We start from the raw sequence: 12,598 nt of genomic DNA, 5'->3' as shown, positions 1-12,598 counted from the left end.
GACTCGAAAGCACTCAACAACATCAATTTGAACCCTATAATTAAGTTGTTGTTAAGTACCGTAGAGTCAGTTTTGACTCAGAGACTCTCCAAGACTGAAAATCTTTGCAGTGGCAAGAAAGAGTAGCAGCTGGTGGGCTCAAACTACTGACCTTGTGGCTCACACTCTAGTGCTTATCCTACAAAGCTGTCTAGCTCCCCAAGTGCTAGTAATTCTAAAGTCATATTTAAGAAGTACTCATTTTTGTTCAAATACTTACCCTTTATCTTTAGCATGAACATCAGCTCCATGTTGCAGTAACAACTGTACAATCTTTACTCTGTTGTATCCTGCTGCCAAATGCAATGGAGTTGACTGAAATGTTAAATGAAATAAATTAATGAAATTCAAGTAATAATGGCTTTAAAAATATATGAGAAAAAATATAAAACCAGACAATTCAAAGATCCTTCCGACTTTATTATGTAAATAGCTGTCATCTTTAAGTGGACAGGGGAAGAGCCTTTCAGAAAAGGAGGATGAAAATGGTTGCAAAGCACGAAAAATGCAATCACTGTCACTGAATTAAACATGTAAAAATGGTTTAATTGGTTTATGTATTACTGTGTATGTTTCTCAAGAACTCTCAATAAAAAAAATTGTTGTCATTAATTTGGTTTCACAAAATTCAACATTTGAGGGCACAGACATGTTTATAAATTCACTACTATAATAAAATATAAGCAATATTCCTATCAATAAAGCTTACTGAAATCTCTTTTGAATTACTGTTTAAAAGGAAATATCAGCCTTCTAAATAAGAATAATGAATCTTCGTGGTACCAGAAGATGAACACAATCTATTTGTAAAAGGAAGTACCTTTCTGCCATCACTTGCATGGCAGTTGACATTTAATGGGGTAAGTAAAGCCATCATTTTTTCCTCATTGCCACTCCTGTAACACAGAAAAAAACATATCTTAGCAACTGGATTTTTTTTTTTTTTTAACTTTTTTATATTGCGCACTGGATGAAGGTTTATAGCACAAATCAATTTTCCATTCAACAATTCAGACACATTTTTCACTATGTCATTGAATACAATCCCCCCATGGTATTATTATTACTTATTACACTTCCTCTCTGTGCATCCCCTTCCCATTCCTCTTCCTTTCCTAATACTTTTGAGTTCTATCCTTGGGCAAATGCTGCCCTTTCAATCTCAAATGGAGGATAATTCTGAGGACTGCTACTTCCCTAGTGCTGTCTTCCCCCATGTCTCCTTTTGCTGAAAACTGAGGCACGAGGGGTGAGTTCAGTTTAAGCCTCTGTAACAGGCAACTAAGGGCCACAAGCAAATGGTATTCTTTATCAGACATGTGATTTTAAAAAAAATTCAAATTTTAAAGTTTATTGTAAAGGAAAAATTTAATGAAGTATTCATGGTACTTATTTGCTAACATCAGTACATACCTGGCACTTTCCAAAAGTTCATCTTTTTTATATTCACCTGTGATTTAGGAAAAACAAAATTTAAAAAATTAAACACAATTTTATATACAAAGCTGTTGATTGAGCTATATTTGTTGTTGTTGCTAAGTGTCTCTGAGTCAGTTCTGACTCATAGTAACCCTGTATAGGGTTTCCAAGGATTGACTGGTGGGATTGAACCACCAACCTTGTGATTAGCAGTCTAGTACCTACCCAACAGTGCCATACAGGTAGGGAAATTTGGAAATACATTTTTAATACATGGAAAAGGGTTACTCAAAGTATTATGCAGCTTCAAAATACTTATAAAGAACATGAAAACATCTTTATTAAAAGTGAGAAAAAGAATGAGTCAGTGTTACATAACGAAGCATGACCATACAGCTATACAAAAACAATATACTTAGAAAAGGAAAAGTCCAGAACAAAATATGGACTATTGAAAATTTCCTCATTTCTTTCATACCACCTCAAAATTCCTAAAATGGTATATTGTTTTTAAAACAAAATGTACCAAGAATTGCATTCAAAAACAAAACAATGAAAAAACCCACTGTACTAACATTACAGAAATGACAAAAAGAAAATCTACAGTATCACCAATTGAACACAATTATTAACATATCTATAAATTCAGAATATTCTTTAAAACTAAGACTGTTTTCTTATAATTGTACTTTAAATTTTTTTAAAAAGAGTACAGAAATATATGGAAATTTGTTTATAGATTTTTGTTTCTTTTCTTTTTTTTTTTTTTTTTAAAGAAAGCTGGCTTTATTGATCTTAAAAACTTTACATGGACAGAATCTGCTCTGCCCAAAAGGAGCCAAATGGCATAAAAACAGACCAGAGATAAGGCGAGCATGGGAAGAGTCCAGGAATGCACTTAGGAAAGCTGGGAACTGTTACCATGGAACTAGCAGAAGGAGAAACAAGGAGAACTCATGCAAGACTGAGTTGACAGGGTGAAAGGAGAGAACTCCCCCAATGATGCTGGAGTACACTGGAGATGAGAAGGAGAACAGCAACTTTTCCCTTTGCAGAGAGAGGTAAGGGGACAGTCCCCACTAGGTGGTAAACTGGGGACTTAAGGTTTCCTGTACTGCGTGTGTCTCAAGAAGGTGATGTACCACTGTCAAAGGCAACTAAATCAGTTCTAGGACTGCTCTGTCTTGGTGCTCACGCATCCTTGAGCCACTCCCAGAAGAGGCCTTCATTTTTCTCTAGCGTCAGTAATTGGCCAAGGACCATCAGGCCTTGTCAAAGCCCCTTTACTTCAGCTCATGCCTAAGACTTCACCAATCTTGACCAGGCTCCTAAATGGCTTGTTCCCCACAAAGAACTGGGCTCTGCAACAGTCTTGGTGAGACGTTGTCATCTTGATCAGGCTTAACCATAATAGTTCTTCCTACCACCCACATGATACCTTGCTTGTTTATAGCTTTTGAATATAAAACTATAAAATCACTCAAATTTAAATTGTTAAGTACTGTCCAGTAGGTTCTGACTCACAGCGACATTTTATACGGTTTCCGAGGAACAGCTAGTAGGTTTAATTTAAATATCAACACCAACCTTATAATTGGCAATCCAGTGCTTATCCTACAGCACCACACCAGGAGTCCAAAATTTAAATAAGGAGAATTGAATACCAGGGAAAGCATGTAATGATTTGCTAAAACCAAATTCCAACTACTGCCCACAATGAGGCTTATGTACTAACTGTCAGGGCAAGGCTTCGTTTGAGCCCTAAGATTTTTTTTTTTAGAAAGAAAATGATGGAATAATGAGGAAGGAAATGGAAATAACAGCTCACATTTTAAAGTCTTGGGAGACTAGTCTAAATTGTCTGAGGAAACATCACAAAGCTCAAGCATAAAAGCTAATAGAAGGATCCCTCAGGCTCTGGCTTATTAGATTAGACATGATTGTATAGTTCACCACAAAGTAAGTTAAGTTTCTAGTACAAACTATGGCGAGAGTCGTTTAATAAGGAAGCACACTGACCAGAAGCAACAATACAGAAAAGTTCGCAATTCTAAAATGAATATCGAAACCAACACCTTATATATCTTAATAGGTTCCAGAGACGCTAATGTTACAGTAGACTACAATTGGCACTCTATCCTCTATTAAAAAAAAGCAAAGCAAGAGAATGGTTAAGTGCTTTTTCAAAGCATTCCATCAAAAATAATCAAAATACATGAAAAACAAACAAACACAAAAAACCGTAGTTTAGTAAGGAACAAGCATAAGTTATCTGAAAAATGTAAGGATTTTTTAATTTAAGAAAAATGTTGAAATATTTAAGAAATATTTTGAATACACAGTAGTATCCAACAGTAACATAATTATCGTTATCACTCTCTGACCCCAGAGGCAGCAATGACAAATGTAAATATCAACATGAAAAGTTGGAACGTCAAGATGGAAAACAACAGCAACTGAACTGACACGTCTTAAAACCTTTCATTGAGGTCATTAATGAACCTCAGGAAGTAGACTATCTACCCAGCAACTTGTTCTGTGTAGTCTTCCTGGAATACTCAAAGCGAATATACAGACTTACCTGTCAGCACTGCTTTGGCAGATGGATCTGCTAAATCCAATGCTGTCCTTCCATCTGTATTTCGGATAGTTGGCTCAGCTCCATGTTGTAAGAGTACTACAAAACAGCAATGCTACCTTTCAAGATGGTAATTGTGACAGTTTGACTTTAGTACATCAGTCTCTCAAATATGTTGGTCCACAAAGAGTCTCAGTTATTCAGACACTTTATAGCCTTATACTATGGTGTTACATTTTCAAGACATTCTGTTATTTAGTACACTAAAAAAAATCTGTTGCTATCGATTTCAACGCTATAGGACAGAGTAGAAACTGGCCCGTAGAGTTTCCTAAATTGCAATCTTTAAGGAAGCTATGATGTATTTCTCTTAGAGTGGCAGGTGGGTCTGAACTGCCAACTTTTTAGTTAGCAGTCGAGTACTTAACCACTGCACTACCAGGACTCCTAACACACTAAATGGAAGCCAAACCCACTGCCATCGAGTCATTGTTGACTCACAGTAACCCTAAAGGACAGAGGAGAACTGTTTCCTACGGTTTCTGAGGCTGTACATACTGGATTCTACCTGCTTAGAGGTAGAGCGGGATCTTGCAGCTAGCAGCTCAATGCTTAACCTATGATACTACCAGGGGGCCTCAATGCATTAAGTTGCTGTTAGGTGCCACAAAATCAGTTCTGACTCAGAGTGATACTATGTACAACAGAACAAAACACTGCCTGGTCCTGTGCCATCCTCACAACCACTGTTATGTTTGAACCCATTGGTGCTGCTGCCAATGTGCCAATCCATCTGGTTGGGAGTCTTCATCTTTTTTTGCTGATCCTCCCCTAAGTAGATGCATTAACTATATTTTCCTGTAAGTCCAATGCCAGATTTCCCTTTGCTAATTATACTACTGGTGACAAGTGACTAAGGACACATAAAAATGTGTAATAAATGCAAGTTTCTTTGAAAGCTTGTTTTCTCATTTCATCAAACTTCCCTAAGAACACTATATGCCCTATCACTGTTATATCACAAAAAAGGAAATTTCCAAGGCAATATAGGTTAAGATGAGGACCAGGGAGATGTAGGATTAACAAACAAACAAAACCAAATTAAATCCTTAAAACAAAACTAGGTAGAGTACTAGTTCTTATATGTCCAATAAATTCTGTATGGCCATCACTATCATCTCTTAATAAATGGAATACACTGATCAATGTAAGTGGCACAAATATTAAATTGAACAAAAGGCAAAATGGGCTTAATAAACAGGAAAGGAGAATTAGGCAGAGGTAATTTTCTGTATCTTTAGGAAGTTTTTAAACTAAGCTGATGACTTCAGTATGAATACTGATTTGGGACGTTTCTGGGTTGCGGGCGGGGGGAGGGGAAGCAACTGAAGTCTAGTATGGAGCCTGACGGGTTGTTAACCAATAGGTTGGCGATTTAAATGCCCACAGTGGCTCCACGGGAGAAAGACCTGGAAATCTGTTCTCATAAGACTACAATCTAGAAACCCCTATGGGGCAGTTCTACTCTGTCACACAGGGTGGCTTTGAGAGTTGACTCAATGGCACCTAAAAACAATACAAAGCTCCCGGACTTTTGATAGCACACGCAGCTGCCTTTCTATCTGTGTCAAGGATTTCAACTACTGTGCATTGTTGTGGTTGTTAAGTACCGTGGAGTCAGTTCTGACTCACAGTGACCCTGCACAGGGTCTCCGAGGTTGTAAATCTTTACGGGAGCAGAATGTCTCATCTTTCTCCCACGGAACCTCTGGTAGTTTCGAACTGCTGACTTTGCGGTTCGCAGCCCAATTCATAACCACAATGCTACCAGAGTTCTTTTAGGGACTAAGAAAGCTAAGGCAGCAATGAGTTACAAATTTCTGGTGGGAGGTAGGCTCAGAAAGTAAATACTACATTATTGAAAATTCTAAAACAACCAGTCTTCTCAATTCTAATTTTCTAACATAGTGACCAAATCCTATTTCATTTGTTAGTTTAAGTATTCTAAATGACTCATAAATTTTTTTTTTCAAATGCTTCATTCTTCTTCTGCAATAACCCTACTCCATGTCCTCACCATTTCTCACCTGGGTTAGTCTAGTCATCCAACTAGTCTCCTTAGTGCCATCTATCCTACTCAACCCCTACCACATTGCTGTTGTTAAGTGCTATTGAGTCGGTTTCGACCCACAGCAACCCTGTAAAGGGTTTCTGAGGCCTACCAAATTACTCTTTATAAAATACAACAGAATCCTCACAAACCTTCAATTATCACATATTGTGGTGCTGTAGGATCAGCATTGGACTACGAACCACAAGGTTGGCAGTTCAAGCCCACCAAATGCTCCTCGAAAACCCTATACAGGGTCTCTATGAGACAGAACTGACGTAGCAGTACTTAACAACAAAAACATAACTAATGGAGTGCTGGTGTGGTGCTACAGGATAAGCACTGAACTGCTAATCGCAAGGTCAGCAATTCAAACCATTAGTTGCTCCTTGGAAACTTACACAGGGTCACTTTGAATAGGAAGAGACTTGACAGCACTTAACAACAACACATAATGTCAAGTCCCTAGACCTGTAATTCAAGCTTTTAAAAAGAAACTCCTAGATGCTTTCGCAATCTCTCTCCCATGACTTCCTAGAGACTAGGAAGTAGTGACTAGACTCTACTCAAGTTACTGCGCTAATTATTTTCTTAATAATCCCTGCTCCCTTATACTATGCCTTTATCTGTTTTTTTTTTGTGAGTGTTATCTTCTGAGATTAAAAGTTTCTAGAAAACAGGGACTTTGTACCTTATTTTCCAAAGAACTTAAAGGTCAGCGCTATATATCAAAAGACAGTAAGTAGCAATTAGAGTAAATACATCATGAAGTGTTTGCAAATACTTAAATTCTTTCTGGTAGAATCTGACTACATTAAGAATGAATTTAACCTTGATTCAGAATAGTTACAAATGCAGCAAAATTCTGGAAATGAAAATGTCTTACCAATGCAAACATCAATCTTTCCTTTAATTGCAGCTTCATGGAGAGGAGTATAATTCCAATTATCACGAGCATTTGGGTCTGCACCATGTCGTAAAAGTAGATTGACAACTTCAGCATGACCAAAAGAGCATGCATTATGAAGGGGAATAAGCCCCCCATCATCACGTGCTTGGACATTAGCACCATTCTGAAGCAAATATTCAACTACATCTTTCCGTCCAAAACCTAAAAGAAAACAAATATTCCACATTTAAGTTTTTCAAAGAAAATATATCAAAACAGAATCAATAAGTACAAGCAGCACTGTTTTTAGACAGAAAATAACAACCTATTTAACAATACAAGAATTCACTGATGAAAGGTGATAATGAAAGATCACTAATATTATTTAATGAGAAGGCAAAAGGTACTCTTCAATATGTTCGATGGTCATGAGAGTGACTGAAAGCCTGAAATTCAAACATTTCCCATTCTATAACAGTACTTCTACTAACAAACACAAGGAGCTCTGGTAGCGTAGTGGTTACGAATCGGGCTGCAAACCTTAAGGTCAGCGGTTTGAAACTACTAGCCGCTCCATGGGAGAAAGATGAGGCTTTCTACTCCCGTAAAGATTTACACCCTCGGAAGCCCTGTACAGGGTCGCAACCGACTCAATGGCACTTAACAACAACAACTAACAAACACAGAATCCTGCATATTTATTTAGTATTCAAATATATTCAGATATTCAAAGTATATAACTTAAATTCTGCTCCCACGAAGATTTAAAAGCCTTGGAAATCCTATACAGGGTTGCTATGAGTTGGAGCTGACTTGATGGCACTTAACAATGACAACAACCTTATGAACTGGTGAAAACTCTTTCTAGGAAAACTCTTTCCAAATACCTATCCCATAAAATGTTTCTGCTAGACTGCAGTGTGTGTGTGTGTGTGTGTTGTGAGAGTAACAAATAAAGATCTGCTTACAGTTTATATTGGTCGACATTGAGAGGGTAGCAATAGTTGCTACCCTTGGTAGAGTATACAATCAGGTGTCTTCAAAGGAGCCCCTCCCTTGCCACTGGTACAATGCAAGCAACTTCTTTCCAAGAATGCTTCCTTGAAATACTCACATTTCACAGTTGCACTGCTGCAACTGCCCTCTCTTATCAAACAAACCACTAAGTTGTGATAAATCATGTATATTAGCTTACAGACTAATCTTTAGTGCCAATGAACTTCCAACTCCTGCCACTCCCAAAACTTCCTAACTAGTCTCCTTGATGTCACATAGCACTTTTAACAACAACAACAACAACAAACAGTAAAACAGGTGAATGTGTGTGTTGGGGAAGGGGCAAGACCTTCTCACTCATTCAAAATCTCACTAGAACATTCTTACTACCACTAAGCCTGAATGTAGTTCTTTCTCTAAGATCAGAGTGGAATAGAGTAAGAAAGCAATAGTAACAGCCTTCTAAGCTTGATGCTTAAGGCTGAACTGGTTGCAGTCAATGAAGAAATTAACTGGGTATTTTTGTTTGTTTGTTTGTTTTAATATAGTTAGGTTTTGTGGGTACAAGATGAGTATGGATCTTTGACTCTCCAGTGGTTACGAGTTGGGCTGCTAACCTCAAGGTCAGCTAGCTCGAAACTACCAGTGGTTCTGTGGGAGAAAGATGAGACTTTCTGCTCCCGTAAAGATTTACAGCCTTGGAAACCCTGTACAGGGTTGCTATGAGTCGGAACTGACTCCATGGCACACCACCACCACTCTCAAAGAGCTCACAATTTTAGATGTAGACAAACAGTTAAGAACCAAAAACTCCTATACAATATAACTTCTATAATAGAGGTACACATTAAGTGGCACTAGATCTCAAAGACTCCTGGTGTTGTGCTGTAAGATCAGCACTGGACTGAGAACCACAAGGTCGGCAGTTCAACCCCACCAGGTGTTCCTCGGAATCCCTATACAGAGTTGCCATGAGTTGGAACTAACTCACCAACACTTAACAACAGACCTCAAAGAAACGAATACCTACAGCAAGGAAAAGCAAAGAATGGGGAGACTATCCAGAGGACCAAAGTTAATACTTGAGCTGAGTTTACAGAAAAGAAGAAATGTTTAATGAGTAAGGAGAGGAGAGATGGGAAGAAGGAGCTGAGCAAGAGGGGCATTCCAGTGAAACAAAGTATACACTGGCATGAAAGAGCAAGTAATTAATAATGACCAGGGCATGGAATACCAGGTAGGCAGAGGCCAGATCAGAAAGAATCCTGTATGTCAATAAAGACAGTGCAGCATATTTCAGTAACATATTTTGATTCCAATTATATTATGTCTGATTCACTGTGAAATACCCAATGCCGGGTACATAGATGGCACTCATATTGAAGGAAATGAAAAAAGTAAAATAATAAAAACTCTCCTGGTTGAATCTTCCTTCACCCTGACACAAGACCCCAAAGCAATTACAGTATCTCTCAATCTCAGTGGAAGATTAGTTCCAGGACTGTCCCAAACCAAAATCACAGGATGCTCAGGTCCCTTACATAAAATGGGGTAGATACTATTTGCATAGCCTTTGAGTAGCCTTCCATATACTTTAATCATCTCTAGATTACTTGTAAGGAATATAATGTAAATAGCACTTTATGCACCTTCTTATTAGCTTTTGAGGGATTGCTTTCACTGCCTGTCTCCCCGTAACCACAACGCTACCAGAGCTCTATATACCAGAGTTTCTTCCCCCCACCCCCCCAATTTGTATTCACAGTTGATTGAATTAGCAGGATGAAGAACTGATGGACGCAAAACTGGCTATACTCCTGAGACACCTCTTAGAAACAGTAAAATAAATACTGCTATAACACGTTGTTAGTGTTCTGACATAGCCACCTTGCAGTTAGCAGTCCAGTGTTTCTACTACAGTGCCACACCAGGACTCCAACACATTTGTTGTTAAGTGCCTTCAAGTTGGTTTAGACTCATAGTGACCCAGTATAGGGTTTCCAAGGAGAGGCTGCTGAGTTTGAACTGCCTACTTTGTGGTCCTGTGCTTATCCTATAGCACCACACCAAGACTCCGTAACACGTTGTGAAGTGCCATTGAGTCGGTCCCGACTCACAGTGATCCGGTACAGGATCTGAACTGCCGACCTTGCAGCTCAAACTGACCTTGCAGTCTGGCACATTAACCTGTAGCACCGTACCAGGACTAGTCATTATTAAAAGATTTGCTTAAGACAGTGACTTCATTCTATTTGCTTTTTCAGAAAGATACCCAGAAGTGTAGATAAATGGACTGAAGGGAGGAGAGACGGGAGGTATATTGGTCATTTAGAGTTCAGAGGGTTATTGTCACAGTTCATGTGACAGATGATGAGTGCTAGAATTAAGACTAATCTGGCAGCTAAAAAAACCAAAAACACAATATGAAAATGGTTGCTGTTGAGTTGATTCCAACTTGTTTTTGAGCGGTGCCATCCAGTCCGTTCACTCATACCAACTCTATACACAACAAAATGAAACACTGTCCGGTCCTGCACCATACTCAGAATTGGTGTCACACTTCAGCCCATTGCTGCAGCCACTGTGCCAATTCAGCTCATTGGGGGTTTCTTCTTTATCTGCTGGCCTTTCAATTTACCAAGCATGAGGTCCTTCTCCAGGGACTGGTCCCTCTGGATAATATGTCCAGTTGTTGTTGTTGTTGTTGTTATATGCCATCGAGTCGGTTCCGACCCATAGTGAATATGTCCAGTACGAGAGACGAAATCTTGCCATTCTGGTTTCTACAGAACATTCTGGTTGTATGTCTTCTAACTCATTTGTTTGTACTTCAGGCAATTCAAGGTACTATTAATATTATCCTCCAACGCCGTAACTCAAATGCATGAATTCTTCTATGGTCTTCCTTTTCACTGTTCAATTTTTGTATGCCTATGAGGCCACTGAAAATACCATGGCTTGGGTCAGACGCACCTTATTCCTCAAATTGACATCTTTATTCCTGAATACTTGAAAGAATCTTGTGCAACAGATTTGCCTAATGCAATATATTGTTTGATTTCTTCACTGCTGCTTCCATGAGTATTGACAGCGGATTTAAGCAAAATGAAGTTCTTGACCACCTTAATCTTTTCTTCATTTATCATGATGTTATTTATTGGTCAGTCATTTTTGTGGTTAAATGCCATGGACTCAGTTCTGACTCACAGCGACCCTGTACAGGGTTTACAAGGAGCAGCATGGTCCTTGTGGCTACAAGTCAAGTGCTTATCGTATAAAGCCACATCAGGACTCCATTTATTGGTGCTTAACAACATCAATTTGTGCTTAACTCAGCAATCTTGTATAGGGTTACCAAGGAGCAGATGGTGGGTTTGAACTTCTGACCCTGTAGTTCATAGTCCACTGTTTGTCCTACAGCGCACTGCACTAGAAGTTCCATTCATTTGTTGGTCTAGAGGTGAAAATTTTTGCTTTCTTTTCATTGAGGTGAAACCCATACTTAAGGCCGTGGCCTTTGATATTTATTAGAAAGTATTCTAAGTCTGCTTCACTTTTAGCATGCAAGGTTGTATATCATCTGCATCTCGCAGTTTGTTAATGAGTCTTACTCTAATCCCAATGCCACGTTTTTCTTCATGTAATCTAGCTTCTCAAATTATATGCTCCGCATTCAGAGTAAATTTGCTGTTGCTGTTAACTGCCATTGAGTCAGTTCTGACTTATAGAGACCCTGTAAAGGGTTTCTGAGGAGCAGCTGGTGAGGTAAACCACCAAACTTGCAGATCAAACAGTATGGTGAAAGAAAACAACCCTGGTGCACACCAGTCCTGATTTTAAACCATTCAGTGTCCCCTTGTTCTGTTGGAATGATTGCCTCTCAGTCTATGTAGAGGTTCCTCATGTTATCCATAGCTTGTCATGATCCACAAAGTCGAAAGCCATTGCATAGTCAAGAAAGCAAGGGAAAGCATCTTTCTGGTATTCTCTGCTTTCAGCCAAGACCCATCTGAGGTCAGCAACGATATCCCTCATTACACCTCATCTGAATCCAGCTTGAACCCCTCTGGCAGTTCCTTGTCAATGTACTGTTGCAGTCATTTTAAATTATCTTTGGCAAAATTTCACTTGCATGTGATGTTAATGATATTGTTCAACGACTTCTGCATTTGTAGGGTCACCTCAGTTTGGAATGGGCACAGCCAGGTCTTCCTGGCCATAGATGAGTGAATGTCTCCAGTGCTGCATCAGTTTGTCAAAAGATTTCAGTTTGTATGCCATCAATTCCCAGAGCCTTGTTCTTTGCCAATGCCTTCAGTGCACCTTGGATTTCTTCCTTAAGCACCATTGACTATCATATGCTACCTCTTGAAATGGCTGAATTTTCAACATTTACTTATGGTACAGTGACTCTATGTATTTCTTCTACCTTCTTTGATGCTTTCTACATCAGTCAATATTGGCTATAGACTCCAATACAGTGGAAGCTTGCAGTTTTTTCTTCAGTCCTTTCAGCTTGAGAAATGCTGAGCATTTTCTTCCCTTTTAGTTTTCTAATTCCAGATCT

The 12,598-nt window shown here is 38.8% G+C and overlaps 1 protein-coding gene across 1 annotated transcript in view; it reads right to left on the bottom strand.

Annotated features, from left to right (window-relative positions):
* TNKS2 (tankyrase, TRF1-interacting ankyrin-related ADP-ribose polymerase 2) overlaps positions 1-12,598 on the bottom strand; it is a 79,085-nt gene that overhangs the window by 54,020 nt on the left and 12,467 nt on the right. The window contains exons 2-6 of the mRNA XM_006831134.1: positions 7,033-7,257; positions 4,040-4,135; positions 1,453-1,489; positions 860-935; positions 260-354 (exon numbers count right to left, since the gene is read on the bottom strand). Of these exons, the coding sequence (XP_006831197.1) occupies positions 260-354; positions 860-935; positions 1,453-1,489; positions 4,040-4,135; positions 7,033-7,257 (529 nt within the window). The remainder of the gene's footprint in view (positions 1-259; positions 355-859; positions 936-1,452; positions 1,490-4,039; positions 4,136-7,032; positions 7,258-12,598) is intronic.

Source organism: Chrysochloris asiatica, unplaced genomic scaffold (assembly GCF_000296735.1).
Source record: "Chrysochloris asiatica unplaced genomic scaffold, ChrAsi1.0 scaffold00003, whole genome shotgun sequence".
Classification (NCBI taxonomy): Eukaryota; Metazoa; Chordata; class Mammalia; order Afrosoricida; family Chrysochloridae; genus Chrysochloris; species Chrysochloris asiatica.
The sequence above is the reverse complement of the archived record's forward strand: the minus strand, read 5'-3'. Positions and strand labels throughout refer to the sequence as shown.